The sequence below is a fragment of the Chiloscyllium plagiosum genome, unplaced genomic scaffold (assembly GCF_037043375.1).
Source record: "Chiloscyllium plagiosum isolate Xiang-an unplaced genomic scaffold, Cpla_swu_hap1 HiC_scaffold_36, whole genome shotgun sequence".
Taxonomy (NCBI): Eukaryota; Metazoa; Chordata; class Chondrichthyes; order Orectolobiformes; family Hemiscylliidae; genus Chiloscyllium; species Chiloscyllium plagiosum.
The window spans coordinates 43,384,582-43,399,525 of NW_028270174.1; the positions used below are offsets into that span (position 1 = coordinate 43,384,582).

At 40.1% G+C, this 14,944-nt stretch overlaps 1 protein-coding gene across 4 annotated transcripts; it reads left to right on the forward strand.

The window, feature by feature from the left end:
• Positions 1 to 71: 71 nt before the first annotated feature.
• LOC148139938 (uncharacterized) lies at positions 72 to 14,648 on the forward strand. 4 transcript variants are annotated; one of them, XM_087979819.1, is made up of 5 exons: positions 131 to 198; positions 1,383 to 1,501; positions 2,813 to 2,925; positions 3,643 to 3,709; positions 11,539 to 14,648. In XM_087979819.1, exons 1-4 carry the CDS (start codon positions 185 to 187, stop codon positions 3,688 to 3,690), a joined length of 294 nt encoding a protein of 97 aa, XP_087835945.1. In that variant the 5' UTR covers positions 131 to 184; the 3' UTR covers positions 3,691 to 3,709; positions 11,539 to 14,648. The 4 variants fall into 4 exon arrangements, 2 of the variants coding, with proteins under 2 accessions (XP_087835945.1, XP_087835944.1); XM_087979818.1 differs by lacking the exon at positions 3,643 to 3,709; XR_015753241.1 differs by lacking the exons at positions 2,813 to 2,925; positions 3,643 to 3,709 and having other exon boundaries at positions 72 to 198; positions 1,427 to 1,501.
• The last annotated feature ends 296 nt before the right edge of the window (positions 14,649 to 14,944 follow it).

The following is a 14,944-nucleotide window of genomic DNA, read 5'->3' on the forward strand; positions in this document are numbered from 1 at the left end:
GAGCCCGCCTCGAGACCGGAAGTCTAGTTTTAATTGGCTACCATGTTTACGTCCCCTCTTCTATTGGCTGAGGAAGATCCACGTTGATCGCGCTCGCGAGGAGACGGTTGGATTCAAATGTGAAGCTGCTCAAAGCAGCTGCGAGCTGTTTAGTCTGTTCTTTCTGTTGTTCTTCGTTTGGTTCATGGCAAGGAAAAGGTAAAGTAGAGTTGCTTTAATTTCTTTGGTGCGACTTGCTAATTCCTTGTTTATGGAGTTACACGAATAGCTATTTAACTTGCCATTTTTTTTGATGTGGAGATCAGTTTAAAATATGGAACAATTAGTGTAAGTTGAGAATTTTGACCCTTAGTCTGGGGGGGAAAGTTATTTTGAAATGACTGGGAATAAATGGGCTTCTTTTGAATCAGGGTAGTAACAGCCTAACTATGAAGAATGCCATTGTGCCTTATAATGAAAGGGTTAATGATGGTAGAAATTACTACTCTTTACTCTTTTCCCCCACACCGCTGAACACAATCCTCAATTTCTTTCGTCATCCAGCATTCACTATAGATACCAGCCTTTCCTTTCATCCTAACAGGAATATACTTTCTCTGGATTTTCTACCTCCTTTCTGAAGGTTTCCCATTTTCTAGCTGTCCCTTTACCCGTGAACATCTGCCCCCAATCAGCTTTTGAAAGTTCTTGTCTAATACAGTCAAAATTGGCCTTTCTCCAATTTAGGACTTCAACTTTTAGATCTGGTCTATCCTTTTCCATCACTCTTTTAAATCTAATAGAATTATGGTTTTGTATAAACACTGGATGCAACATAGGTCCAAGTCTAGGAACTCTGCACTAAGTATTATCTCCTGAGCCTAATCTTTTTCCTCAATCCAACCATTCAGAAAAATTCCCTAAATGTGCTATTTTCAGAGTGGCAGTGGCGTATACTCATCTGCAACTTGCAATGTAGCAACTTAGCAAGACTCTTTTTAGCAAACCTAAATCACGATCTCATCACCTAATGACTAAAACAGCTACGTGGGAACACTAATGGTGTTTCCTTGCAGTGCCAACCATTCTGACATGGAACTAGATCATTATCATTGTCTAAAATTCTGGAACTCCCGAACAGCAGAGCATTTGTACCCCTGGGAACTGCAGTGGTTCAAGAAAGCAGCTCCCCTCAATAGTCTTCAATCTGGGATGGGTTGTAAATGCTTACCTAGTCAGCAATGTAAACATCCTAGGAGTAAATTTGAATAATGTTGTCTGAAACTTTCTCAAGTTAGAATTTCATATGCGGTCTTGGTATTTTCTGGTTATTCAAATGGAATCAATGAGATTAACATGCATTGACACTTTAATTTTTTTTAAACTTTTGTGTATGGTACAAGTGATTGGAAGTCTGTTTTTCTTTATACACTTGGAATGAAAACAGAAGATGGGACTGGCTATAAAACCCCTTTAAAAAGAACATTGACTGCAGCTAGTACACCTGAGGAAAATCCGATATGTAAGTCAATAAGTCTCTTTAAGGACAATGCTGACTGCTGGTTTATAATTTCTTAATCTATATTCCCTGATATTTAGGACATTGGTTCATGCCAATTTTAATTTTGATTAAATTCATAGTGGACACTTTATTCTTTCCAATGAGCAGCACATTCTACCCCAGCATTTGCTGAACTGTTAAACCTGCAATAATACTTAGCCTCTTTTCTCTGCTTTGAACATTTTGGTGGAGAGGGGAAACCCTTTAGCAATTTCAACTAAACTTTACATTAGTGAAGTAAACTAAAGTAATTCATCTGCGAATGAACACTATTGTTGACCATGCTTATTTGAGATTTAAAGAGCTAAATGACGGGTCTGCATCTCCTTGAGGTGTTTTGACCTAACCAATCTTATCTACAAGAATTGGAAGCATGCTTTCATAATTCAAAGCATGAAAAAGTAAATCCAGTCAGATATCCCATTTATTAGGATGATTCAATTGAAAGTGATTTTGTTTGACTGAGAATTAGCTTTCTCCTGTGGATCAGTGCTTTTACAGGCTGGACGTGCTCTCCTGCCAGGAGTGATTTGGTTGACTGGGACAAACAGGGTTTCTTGAAGCTACAGTAGCAGAGCAAGCTTGAAGTATATTTTCTGGTCATTGTGATTGGAAAAACAGTATTGAAAAATAATCTGTTTCTCATCTTTATTTTTTATTTTTAAAAAAATGGCTAATCTTGAGTGATGGAAATGTGTTGCTGGAAAAGCGCAGCAGGTCAGGCAGTATCCAGGGAACAGGAGAATCGACGTTTCGTGCATAAGCCCTTCAGGAATGAGGAAAGTTTGCCTTGCTCCTAAAAAGTAAATTTAAGAATAGGTGGCCTGAATGATTTTAACTTTGTTGTGTTCACCAAGTTGTTCAATTCCCATTTTAGTACTTAGTGCTGCTCTCTTATTGTAGCTTTGTTTTTGAATTGAGTCTTTACATGCAACAATTCCTCCATGACACTTTTTTAGCTGAACAGAGGCACTGGCCAGGACACCTGTTTGTGACAACTATTGCTCTTTAAGAGCTTGCTGTGTGAGAATTGGCTGTAGAATTTCCTATGACACCAGTGTCTAAGTATTTTGTTTGTGTTAAATCCTTTTGGAATATCCTGTGATAAAAAGTTTTACATAAAAGCAGATCTCTTCTATTCCTTCACTTGCTTTCTATTCAGATAATAAAAGCAGGGTGGCCTGATCATTCATCCTGGAAATAATTCATCTCCTTTATGAATTTCTTGCAAGATAAAGTTGTCCTATGTCACCTCTGCTGTTTCTTTTGTAGTTAAATGGGACCTTAAATTTTTTGCCCCTGTGAACAGTAGTGGAAGCCTATGTAATCAAGCAAGAAAACCTGTTCTTGCATCTCAAAAGATGAGACGTGTTGCAACAAATACGGTAATGCACATCTGTTTTGAAAGCTAGCTTGTGCACAAGCTTCTCCTAACCAAGTAAACATTAATGCAATTTATTGGTATTATCTCATCTTGTGCAGCTATGAATGTGGTTTAGATGCTTAACTTTTTTTTTGTTTCTATATGCAGTAGAAACCCAGCTGACCATGTAAAATTATGTAGCTCTTTCTTAGCAAAATATTGAATGAGAATCTTTTTTTTAATATACTATGTAATTTGTAACCATGTACTAAGTTGTTCTAAGCAGTCAGATTTAGGGCATTTGAAATAATCTGACATATGTTGCAATTAAATGTATCAACAATGAAATTTATGAATCCATTCTGAATATTTCTAAAATGATTGGAGATTCTCAGCAGTTCTGGTGAAAAACCAGAATTAATATTTGATCTGTGAAAACAGATCCAAAAAATGAGGCAATGTCACATTCCCTTAGAATCACACATATTTGCAACTTTATCTCTTTGAGATTGTACACAACTGATTTTATATTGAAGTGGGCACCGGAGGGAAATTGAGGAAAATGGGAAAGTAGGTAAATATAGTTCAGCCAATAACAACATCAAATTCTTTTATTTCTACAAATTGAAGGAATAAGGATAGACTTCCAGTTTGATTTCTTGTAATGAAACATTTAATACAGTTGTGCTGGTCAAAGTATGTAATTCCAATTTTTTTTTTTTGCCTGTATCCATTTTAGACTTGGCTTCCATATCCAAAAAAAGGCAATTACATTAAAGGACCATAAACACACTTTCGGACAAGAGGTATCTAAAATGTAGCTGTGCAATGGTTTTTGCTCAATATTGTCCCTTTTCCAAACATGCCCAGCAACCGTTCTGAAAACAACATTGTGCAAACAGGACTTGGTATAAAAAGGGAGGAGATCAATTTTTCCTAATTCATCTTCCATTAATAGCTGAACCATTGATTTCCATTTTGGGGTGTGCATGAATCTTCCAGGATTTAAGTTTGCATCCACAATCCTATGCTAGAGAATTTGAGTCTAAATGATTTTTGCAATACTTTGTTTAAAAAGTCCTAGCATTTTCCATTACCTGCACCAATCCAGTTTTGCCTTCAACTAGTCTCTCCAACTACAGTTAATCACTGTGTAACCCTTTTGTAACAATATGGAAAATGTACAGCATAAGCCTTTCAACTCATCGTTCCTGCCAGCCAATAGTAAGTGATCATGTGTCCTCCTCCTTCAATACCTGTTGAGTGACCTTCCAGTTACAGCACTTGTCCATAGTATTTCCATCTTGTTTTTATTTCAAATGCCCATTATCCTGATGTGGATTTGAAGAAATATTCTCTTTTTAATTCTTTTCCCAAATGCCAGATGCATTGATTTATTCTAAGAAATATGGTAGTCCCTAATCGCACTATGATGACCATGCATAATTTTATGTACCTTCAGTTAAAATCTCCCCTCCAAAAAAATCCTATTAATAGTCTATCTCCAAATGTTATATTAAAACCATTTTTTAAAAAGGATCACATCTGCCCTGAAATGCACTGACCAATGTTCCATACCATAGCTGTGACATAACTAATGTTGTGATCCAACTAATATCTTTGCCACCTGCCTCCTGTCTAGCTCTGTAACCTTCAGGGATCTGAGCATCTAATCTAATCTAGAGTGGTTCTTACATTTTGCAATATGCTATTTTAGTCCATATTCCAAGTGGGAATAGAAGTAACCACTTACAACATGGAGTCTGATCTTAGTGGCAGATCATCAGACCCTGTGGTCCTCAACATTGCTTTCTTGTCTTTCCCTGTAATCGCAATTCTTGTACTTGATTCCTTTCCCTCCTTATTTGACCTCACCAATGCACCCAACGCTTCTCTGCATTGAGGCCCATTTACCACTTGTCTACCCATTTTACCTAGCATTTAATGACTTCATTCAATGAAATGAGTTGCCACCAGATTTATAGTACCAATGTACAAAAAATCATGTTGCAGACAGTCCTACCTTACCAGACTCCCTTTTTGTTTTGTAATTAGAGGAACCTAGATTATCCAAATATCAGATTATCCAAAGGGGATCTTGAGCTCCCAATAGAAACATTACATCAAAGACTTGTTTCCAGCACTGTCTTTTGTTTACAATGGTTAAACAGGCACTATCTCCAAATGACTGACCTCCTGCCCCCTCTCTCTCCACATCTTTCCCTGGAGCTCTACAGAGGGGTGTACCCAAACTCCCCTTCTCCAGATAATTTTTCCTTCTGAACTCTCCATTTCTACAAACTGCTCCTCCTCTTGTTTCCAGGTACTTATTGCATACACATCTTGTATCTTGACTGAAACGTGTGAATTTCTTGTGTACAATTACCTGGGATTGCCAACATAAGCCTTGTAGACACCCAAGCTTTTAAATTCAATTCTCCGTCTATCCAGAAGCACCTCATCTGGGGTTTCAGTATGTCAATAAACAGTGCACAGTAATTAGATTATTCATAAGTGAAACAAACAGTATTGAATTTAGGTTTGTGTGTAAATTTATGACCCAGGAAAAGAGGTATGGTAAGGTTGACTGCAACTGTAGAGAATAATCAACTGAATACACTAAGTATCCTTGTCTCTTTCAACAATTCGAGCTGTAAGTGAAGTGGAGAGATTGCCAGGCAGCTTGGTCATGTCGAATGCATGTCTTGCAGCCTCCTGGTGACCTAACCTACCAAAAGTATTAGAAGTATCACCTATGCAGAAACTTGAGCTTCAGCTGGATTCACTTCACCTCATGAAGATGCTGCATAGCACGTTCAAGCTTAAGATGTGATAATCTCCAGTATGTAAGCAGAGCCAGAATGGGAGACCAATAGGAAGCTAATGTAGGAGTCCCAAAGACCTGCTTGTTTATTCACTTTCCATTTTGGGTCCTGGCAAAGCATTAAAGAACGTTTGTTTGTGGCACCATGGTGAGCGGATTAAAAGGAAAGGACAGTAATAGGCAATTTATGTTCAGACAATTTATGTTTGTGGCCATAAGCGCAACTCCAGGATGGTATGTTGGCTCCTAGTTAGTGCTAAGGTCAAGAGTGGAGAAAGTGAGGACTGCAGATGCTGGAGATCAGAGCTGAAAGTGTGTTGCTGGAAAGCACAACAGGTCAGGCAGCATCCCAGGAGCAGGAGAATCGACGTTTCGGGCATAAGCCCTTCTTCCTGACCTGCTGTGCTTTCCAGCAACACGCTTTCAGCTAAGGTCAAGAGTGTCTAGGGTGTTAAATGAATACTTTGCTTGTCTTCCCATGAGACATGATGCCTGCCACAATCTTTTGAAAAAAAACTGTCACTAGAAGGGTTTTTAAATTGGGTGGTATTGAATAAAGCTGTTGGTATTTAAAGGTTAAGGCTCAAGGACTGAATGAGATTAATCCAAGGATATTGGAAAAAGATGAGTGGAAATTGCAGAAGCTCTGACAAGTCTGCCTTTCCTGGATTCATTTTGGTACCAGAGCACTGGATTTGCCAACACTATGATCAATTTTAAACAGTGTGAATATTGAGACAGCCAGCTTAATTTTGGTCACAGGGAAGTTTCTAGAAAGCTATTCAAGATTAGTATTAATGTTCATAAAGGGAAACCTTATGTTTGCACATTGTAATGTAATCTAATCTTAATCTAAATCTTTAAAAAAAATCTAATCTGTAATGTAATCTAATCTAAAAAAAAATAATCTTATTCTCAACAAATCTATGCTGTCATTGACTCAGCTTGCAATGTCCAATTTGCAGGTTTGTTTGGTTTTTGTTTAAAAGAGGAAACTGAGGATTAAGGGTACGGTCATTGTGCTGGAGACTGACTTCCAAGAAACACTTTTTTGGTACAAATGCCACAGTGTCTTGAGGAAAGTAAAGGCCATGGAATAAATAGAACAGTAGCAATGTGGATTCAAAATTGACAAGAGGGCTTGGGAGGCAAACTAATATTTTTTGGATTGGAAGGAAGGGTTTTAGAGTTACATTGATTATTAACTCCATGGAACTATAAAACAAGGGCAGCAAGCATTGGAAGTATTTCATAGAGCTCCAAACTAATGGCCATAGCCCTAAATTTCCAACTTATAATGGGCAAAGCCATAATTTCTATATTTCCGGATATATAAAATGTATTATAAATAAGACTTGGATCTTTGTTCAGAGGGCAGTGTCAAACCTCAAGGGCTTTGAGTAAATAGGTGCCAGATAAAACTCAAAGCAGAGATGTGTGAAGTTTTTTTGGTACAAAAAACTAAGACCAACATAAAGGGTGTGTAGAAACTCTGATCTCAGTGCATATGTGCACAAATCAGTGACTGGCCAGATGGAGCTGTTAAAGCATTTGGGCATCCTTTTCTGAGGAGCAGAGAAGGTATGGTGTATAATTCTGGGCTTGATATTTGTAGGAATGTTGTAAATGCAAACGTGACTTGAGTGGTTCTAGGGTTAGTTTGGTTCTGAATAAGGCACAGAAGTTGTGAATGACTTTAGAGAGAAGGCTGAGGAGATTTTATACAATCGTCACTTATGATGCATCTGGGTAGAATATGAGGAGAAAGTATTCTTCAAACTAGAGCACAATCTCAGGATAAGGAGAAGTCATTTAAGACAGATGAGGGATGTTTTTGCAATTGTGGTGAGTCTTCAGAATTCTCCAGCCCAGCTGTGGAAGCTCAATCATGTGCAAAACAAATCCAATTTGATTTCTGGAGACAAATGATAAAGTAATGGGATAGTCCAATGAAATGGCACTGAGGTAGATTAGCCATGATTTAATTACACAAAGGGCAGGCTGAGCAGCCTGCTGCTGTCAAGAGTTCTACAGCACAGACAAGCTCTGTGGTCCAAACTGGTCCATGCCAATGAAAATGTCCACCTTTTTTGCTAACATTTCCCTGTGCTTGGCCCATATCCTTTTTAAACGGTTCCTATCCATGTATTTCTCAAAATGCCTTTTAAAAATGTTGTTTATGTACCCATCTTAACTACTACTGGTAGCTCATTCTAAATGCATACCAGCATCTGATTTCCTTTCTAAAAAAAAAACAAATTGCCCCTCTGGTTCCCTTTCATTCTTTCCTCTAACCTTTTAAGCTGATCTGTAGTCCACAAGTCCCCAACCCTGGGGGAAAAAGACTGCGTGCCTCTCATTTTATACACTTTTTTTTAATAAGATTTCCCTCCCCTCTGTTTTCAACACTAAAAGAAAAAGTCCAAGTCTGTCCAACCTCCTCTTATAACTCAGACCCTTGAGTCCTGGCAACATCCTTGTAAATTTCTTCCACACTTTCTTTTTGTAGTTAAATAATAGCCTTCCTATAGTAAGGTGACCAAGACTGAACACAATACACCAAGTGTGGCCTCACCAACATCCTATACAACTGCAATATAACTTCCCAACTTTAATACTCAATGCCTTGATTGAAGGCCAGTGTGCCAAAAGCTGCCTTTCTTGCCTTGTCTCCCTAAACTCCACTTTCAGTGAACCATGCACCTGAACTCGAAGGCCCCTCTGTTCCACTACGCTCCTTTTTTTAAGGCCCTATTGTTCACCATGAAACTCCTACCTTGATTTGACATTACAAAATGCAAGACCTCACACTTGTCCGTGTTAAAATCAATTTGCCATTTTCTCTGGTCATTTTCCCCAGCTGATCAAAGCCCTGCTGCGATTTCTGATAACCTTCCTCACTGTCTACAGTGCTGCTTATTTTGGTGTAGTTGGCAAATGTACTAATTATATCTTGTACATTCCCATCCCAATCACTTTATGAACACTTCATTATGCTCTATCTGTGATTGTTCTATACTATGTGCTTAAATCTGCCTCCTTTATCTAGAATTGGAAATTGAGAATTATCATCAAGTTACCTAGTAGGAATTAGTGCTTCTAGAAAATATCTGTTGTGGGGATGAACTTTACTTGAATTCGTTTCTTGCTATCACACAGTGGAGAAGGTTGGGGTATCTTAGCCTTCGATCTAATTTTTAAATTGCACAAATTTGTCATAGAACTAAAAACGTGCTACTCACTGAAATATTTTTGCAAGCAGAATTATTTTTCTATCAGTCTGGATTATCTTGAGTGCATGTAGAAGTGGCTACTGCTCACTCATGGTTTCCAAGTGTAATTTAGTCTGTTTACTAGTTTTATTTTTGGGTTTTTTTTGGGGGGGGGAAACAGACAAGTGATGTCCAGTGGTTTTAAGTGTGGAATTGAGCATCATTAGTAGCTACACTTGTGGGCAAACTAATCTGTCAAATATGACAAAGGTTGCAAACAGATTAAGCCAATCTCTCCTGTGAGCACTGATGCCTTTCGTAACTAGGGAATGGAGCTTGGCAGAGGGATCAAAAATGACCTTATCTAAAATTTTAATGGAGGAAATTTCTGCTCATACAACGTTGAATGTCTGAACTCCTTGACCTATTAAATTCAGGTAGGATTATAAGGTTGAGTAGCATTTTCAGTGTGCAAAAGCTAACCACTCATGTCAGTAGCAGCATGTAGGTAGGAAATAAGAATGGGTCAGGAATAGATCCTTGGAAGAAATCAAAGATATGTTATGAAATTGCATGTAATGCTTTTGAGTACCATTTTTAAGGGCAAACTCGGTGAATGCAGTTCTTTCCCTTCCACCCTGCAAATCAGATGACAGGTGGTCTGGTTAACTAGGTCATGACTAGTGGGCATTTGACAATGAGCAGGGTAGTTTCTTGATGACCATCATAGGCTTTTTTTAAACTGTTCAGGGATTCAAACGTGGGGATCTGGGGAAAGACGAGTGCAGACTTGTGTTGACACTTGAGAGAATGACCAATGCTAATTAACATGAGAATCTGGGTGGGATGTGTTTGGGAATAAAGTCTTATGTTGGATCATTCTAACAAAATCATCTGGACTCTACCTTGAGTATTAACAAGTTTTATTCATGGCTGGGGGAGTACACCTCCCTTCAGAGAAGTCTGTTGTAGTCAGTCAAAATACAGACTGCCATGGGTTGTATAGTTATTATGCAACCTCGGGACAGTCCTAGAGTTACATGAGGGCAATGGTCAGTTTGTGTAGCTGCTGCATACATAGCAAGTCTACATTTCTCAAATCTGTAAATGAATGTTATATTCTACTGCAGGTTCACACAGGCAGAAACTGACTACTAGAACGATAGACAATTCATTACATATGAAAGCAGAACCAGTTTAGGGGCTGGGGGAGCTGAGTGAGCTTGCAACTACAAGGTCACATTTTGCAAAAAAAAATTCCTCCGCTTATTCTCCAAGCATTGTCAGCAGTCTGCTGGGCGACGAGGATTGCTTTGTGACAAAATAGCTTCATGATTTTGTCAATTCTGGGGCAAGGTGTTTTCTTCCCCAGAATATTTTAGTGCTCAGCAATTTGTGAATGCGATTGCAATAGGAGGTGGCTTTCACAGTCAGGATGAGATTCCTTAAGTGGAAAGAGCCAGCTGAACAAGTGAATTTGTTACTAAAAATGACACTGACTCCCTCATTATGAGACTGGAGAAGATGGAGGGGATTGAAGTAATGTCAAGTCTGTGGACTATCCACTCTTAAGAAATATTAGCTGTTCTTGGCTATACTGAATTTGGTCAAGAGGTAGTAATGCATCCACTAACAACTGCTGAGTCTGTACATACTAAAGCCAATGTCCAAAGTCTGTAATACTGAGTGTATCCTGTTACTAAACCTGCTATTTTGTAAAATTGGGCCTTAATGCTCTACAGTTTTTCACCACCGAACATGCCTCTTATTTGCAAAGTTAAATTGAGCATGTCTTCAAATAGATTTAGATTTTACAAATTATTGAAATTTGAAATGCATTAAAGATGAGCTCGTGCTCCTCCCACTTGCCACATGTTAATTTTGACAATCTTAGATGCCCAGATGATTTTTAAATGCCTTTTATTCTTTTATTTTATTGATGTAACCAACTAATATCCCAAAGAACTTTATAAAGCTCTGGTTAGGCCCCATTTGGAGTACTGTGTCCAGTTTTGGTCCCCACACCTCAGGAAGGGCATACTGGCACTGGAACGTGTCCAGCGGAGATTCACACGGATGATCCCTGGAATGACCGGTCTAACATATGAGGAACGGCTGAGGATACTGGGATTGTATTCGTTGGAGTTTAGAAGATTAAGGGGAGACTTAGAGACGTACAAAATAATACATGGCTTGGAAAAGGTGGATGCTAGGAAATTGTTTCAGTTAGACGAGGAGACTAGGACCTGTGGACACAGCCTTAGAATTAGAGGGGGTCATTTCAGAACAGAAATGCGGAGACATTTCTTCAGCCAGAGAGTGGTGGGCCTGTGGAATTCATTGCCACGGAGTGCAGTGGAAGCCGGGACGCTAAATGTCTTCAAGGCCGAGATTGATAGATTCTTGTTGTCTAGAAGAATTAAGGGCGACAGGGAGAACGCTGGTAAGTGGAACTGAAATGCGCATCAGCCATGATTGAATGGCGGAGTGGACTCGATGGGCCGAATGGCCTTACTTCCACTCCTATGTCTGATGGTCTAATAATACAATTCTGAGCAAATACTTTTTAACTTTAAGTTTTCCTCCCCTTTTGTTTCAGCGTGACCTATCCAGAAAATCAACTGATGTCGAATTAAGCTGCCCATTGACAACTCTCTCAAACCTGTAGGATATCTTTACTTGTGGCCAGCAGTCAGAAGACTTCTTTGTTTTTGCATGGTTCATTTTTGATAATTGTTTGTTCTAGATGTCCATTTTATTCTTCAAAATACATAAAGGCTTTGTTTCAACTTTATTTTTGAATATAATTTTGTACGCTGTTTTGTGATGTCTAAGTATCAACTATTTTTGTTTTTTTTTGTTAGACTATATTTGCTATTATTTTGCACCTCCCTCCTGGATGTGTCTCACGCTGTCCTCTAATTTGAGCGGTGTTGTACTTTAACCTTGTGGTTTAATCAGTTTTCTAAAATGTTTGCACTGAACGTGTAACCAGTCTTACGAAAAGACCAAAAGTAGTGTTGATATTGCCGCTAGCAAACAAAAAAGTTATCTAATTCTTTATTCTTTTATCAATAGCATGGCATGCAGTAAGCTTATCATAAGAAACAATAACTTGAAACAGTCTTGGTTATCCAGACAGTTCAAAGTCTAACCTTTTTTAAGTGACAACAGTACATAGAACATAGAAAAATGCAGTACAGGCCCATTGGCCCTCGATGTTGCACCGATCCTAGCCCACTATCCTCCATATGCCTATCCAATGCCCGTTGAAATGCCCATAAAGAGGGAGAGTCCACCACTGCTCCTGGCAGGGCATTCCATGAACTCACGACTCGCTGAGTAAAGAATCTACCCCTAACATCTGTCCTATACCTACCCCCCCTTAATTTAAAGCTATGCCCCCTCGTAATAGCTGACTCCATAAGTGGAAGAAGGTTCTTATGGTCAACCCTATCTAAACCCCTAATCATCATGTACACCTCTATCAAGTCACCCCTAAACCTTCTTTTCTCCAATGAAAACAGCCCCAAGTGCCTCAGCCTTTCCTCATACGATCTTTCTACCATACCAGGCAACATCCTGGTAAACCTCTTCTGCACCCGTTCCAGTGCCTCCACATCCTTCCTATAGTATGGCGACCAAAACTGCACACAATACTCCAGATGCGGCTGCACCAGAGTCTTATACAACTGCAACATGACCTCAGGACTCCAGAACTCAATTCCTCTACCAATAAAAGCCAATACGCCATATGCCATCTTCACCGCACTATTTACCTGGGTGGCAACTTTCAGAGATCTGTGTGCATTCTATATCCCACTGTAACCTGACGCATCCTTCCTCACTGTCAACAACTCCGACTTTCGTATCATCCGCAAACTTGCTCACCCAACCTTCTAGCCCTTCCTCCAGGTCATTTACCGCTTTACCCTCGTCCACCTCCTTAGTCACCTTCTCAAAGAATTCAATAAGGTTTGTGAGGCATGACGTGCCCTTCACAAAACCATGCTGATTATCCTTGATCACATTATTTCTATCCAGATGTTCATAAATCCTATCCCTTACAATTCTCTTAAGACTTTGCCCACAACAGAAGTGAGACTCATCGGCCTACAGTTACTAGGGTTATCCCTACTTCCCTTCTTGAACAAGGGAACCACATTTGCTATCCTCCAGTCTACTGGCACTATTTCTGTAGACAACGAGGACGTAAAAATGAAGGCCAATGCTCTGCAATCTCCTCCCTTGCTTTCCAGAGAATCCTAGGATAAATGCCATCAGGCCCAGGGGACTTATCTATTTTCACCCTTTCCAGAATTTCCAACACCCCTTCCCTACATACCTCAAAGCTGTCCATTCTAACTAATTGTGACTCAGTATTCACATCGGCAACAATGTCCTGTTCCTGAGTGAATACTGATGAAAAGTATTCATTCAGTGTCTCCCCAATCTCTTCAGCCTCCACACGCAACTTCCGACTACTATCCTTGACTGGACCTATTCCTACCCTAGTCATTCTTTTATTCCTGACATACCTATAGAAAGCCTTTGGGTTTTCCCTAATCCTACCAACTAAGGACTTTTCATGTCCCCTCCTTGCTGCTCTTAGCTCTCTCTTCAGGTCCTTCCTGGCTACCTTATAACACTCAATCGCCCCAATTGAACCTTCACGCCTCATTTTTACATGGGCCGTACAATTCCTTATTAAACCACAACTCCCTCACACTACCCTTTCCTCCCTGCCTGACAGGTGCATACTTATCAAGGACACTATAGTTGCTCCTTGAACAAGCTCCACATATCAATTGCGCCCTTCCCTTGAAGCCTACTTTTCCAAGCTATGCATCCTAAGTCATGCCTCATTGCATCATAATTTCCCTGCCCCCAGCTATAACTCTTGCCGTGCAGTGCACACTTATCCCTCTCCATCACTAGAGTAAAAGTCACCGAATTGTGGTCACTGTCCCCAAAGTGCTCACCATCTCCAATTCTAACACCTGGCCTAGTTCGTTACCCAGAACCAAATCCAGTATGGCCTCGCCTCTTGTTGGCCTGTCTACATATTGTCAGGAAACCCTCCTGCACACATTGGACAAACACTGACCCATCTAACGAACTCGAGCTATAGCTTTCCCAGTCAATATCTGGAAAGTTAAAGTCCCCCATAACAACCACTCTATTACTTTCACTCTTTTCTCCTGAATCATCCTCGCAATCCTTTCTTCTACATTTCTAGGACTATTAGGAGGCCTGTAGAAAACTCCTGACAGGGTGACCTCACCTTTCCTATTCTTAACCTCAGCCCAAACTACCTCAGATGGCGAGTCTTCATCCATCATCCTTTCCACTGCTGTAATACTATCGTTGACAAGCAATGCCACACGTCCCCCTCTTTTACTCCCACCTCTGACCCTACTAAAACATTTAAACCCTGGAACCTGCAACAGCCAATCCTGTCCCTGTTCTACCCATGTCTCCGTAATAGCCACAATATCGAAATCCCAGGTACCAACCCACGCTGCACGTTCACCTACCTTATTTCGTATACTTCTTGCATTGAAGTATACACACTTCAAGCTACTTTCCTGTTTTACAGGCGCCCTCCTTTGAGATTGATGCCATGTTCCTAACCTCCCTACACTCCAGGTCCTGCACCCTAAAGCTACAGTCTAGGTTCCCATGCCCCTGCAGAGTTAGTTTAAACCCCCCCCCCCCCCCCCAAAGAGCACTAGCAAACCCCCCCCCCCCCCCCCCCCCCCAAGGATACTGGTGCTCCTCAGGTTCAGGTGTTGACCATCCTGTTTATAGAGGTCCCACCCTTCCCCAGAAAGAACCCCAGTTATCCAGATACCGGAATCCCTCCCTCCTGCACTATCCCTGTAGCCACGCATTTAACTGTTCTCTCTCCCTATTCCTCGACTCTCTATCACGTGGCACGGGTAACAAACCAGCGACAACAATTCTGTTTGTTCTAACTCTGAGCTTCCAACCTAGCTCCCTGA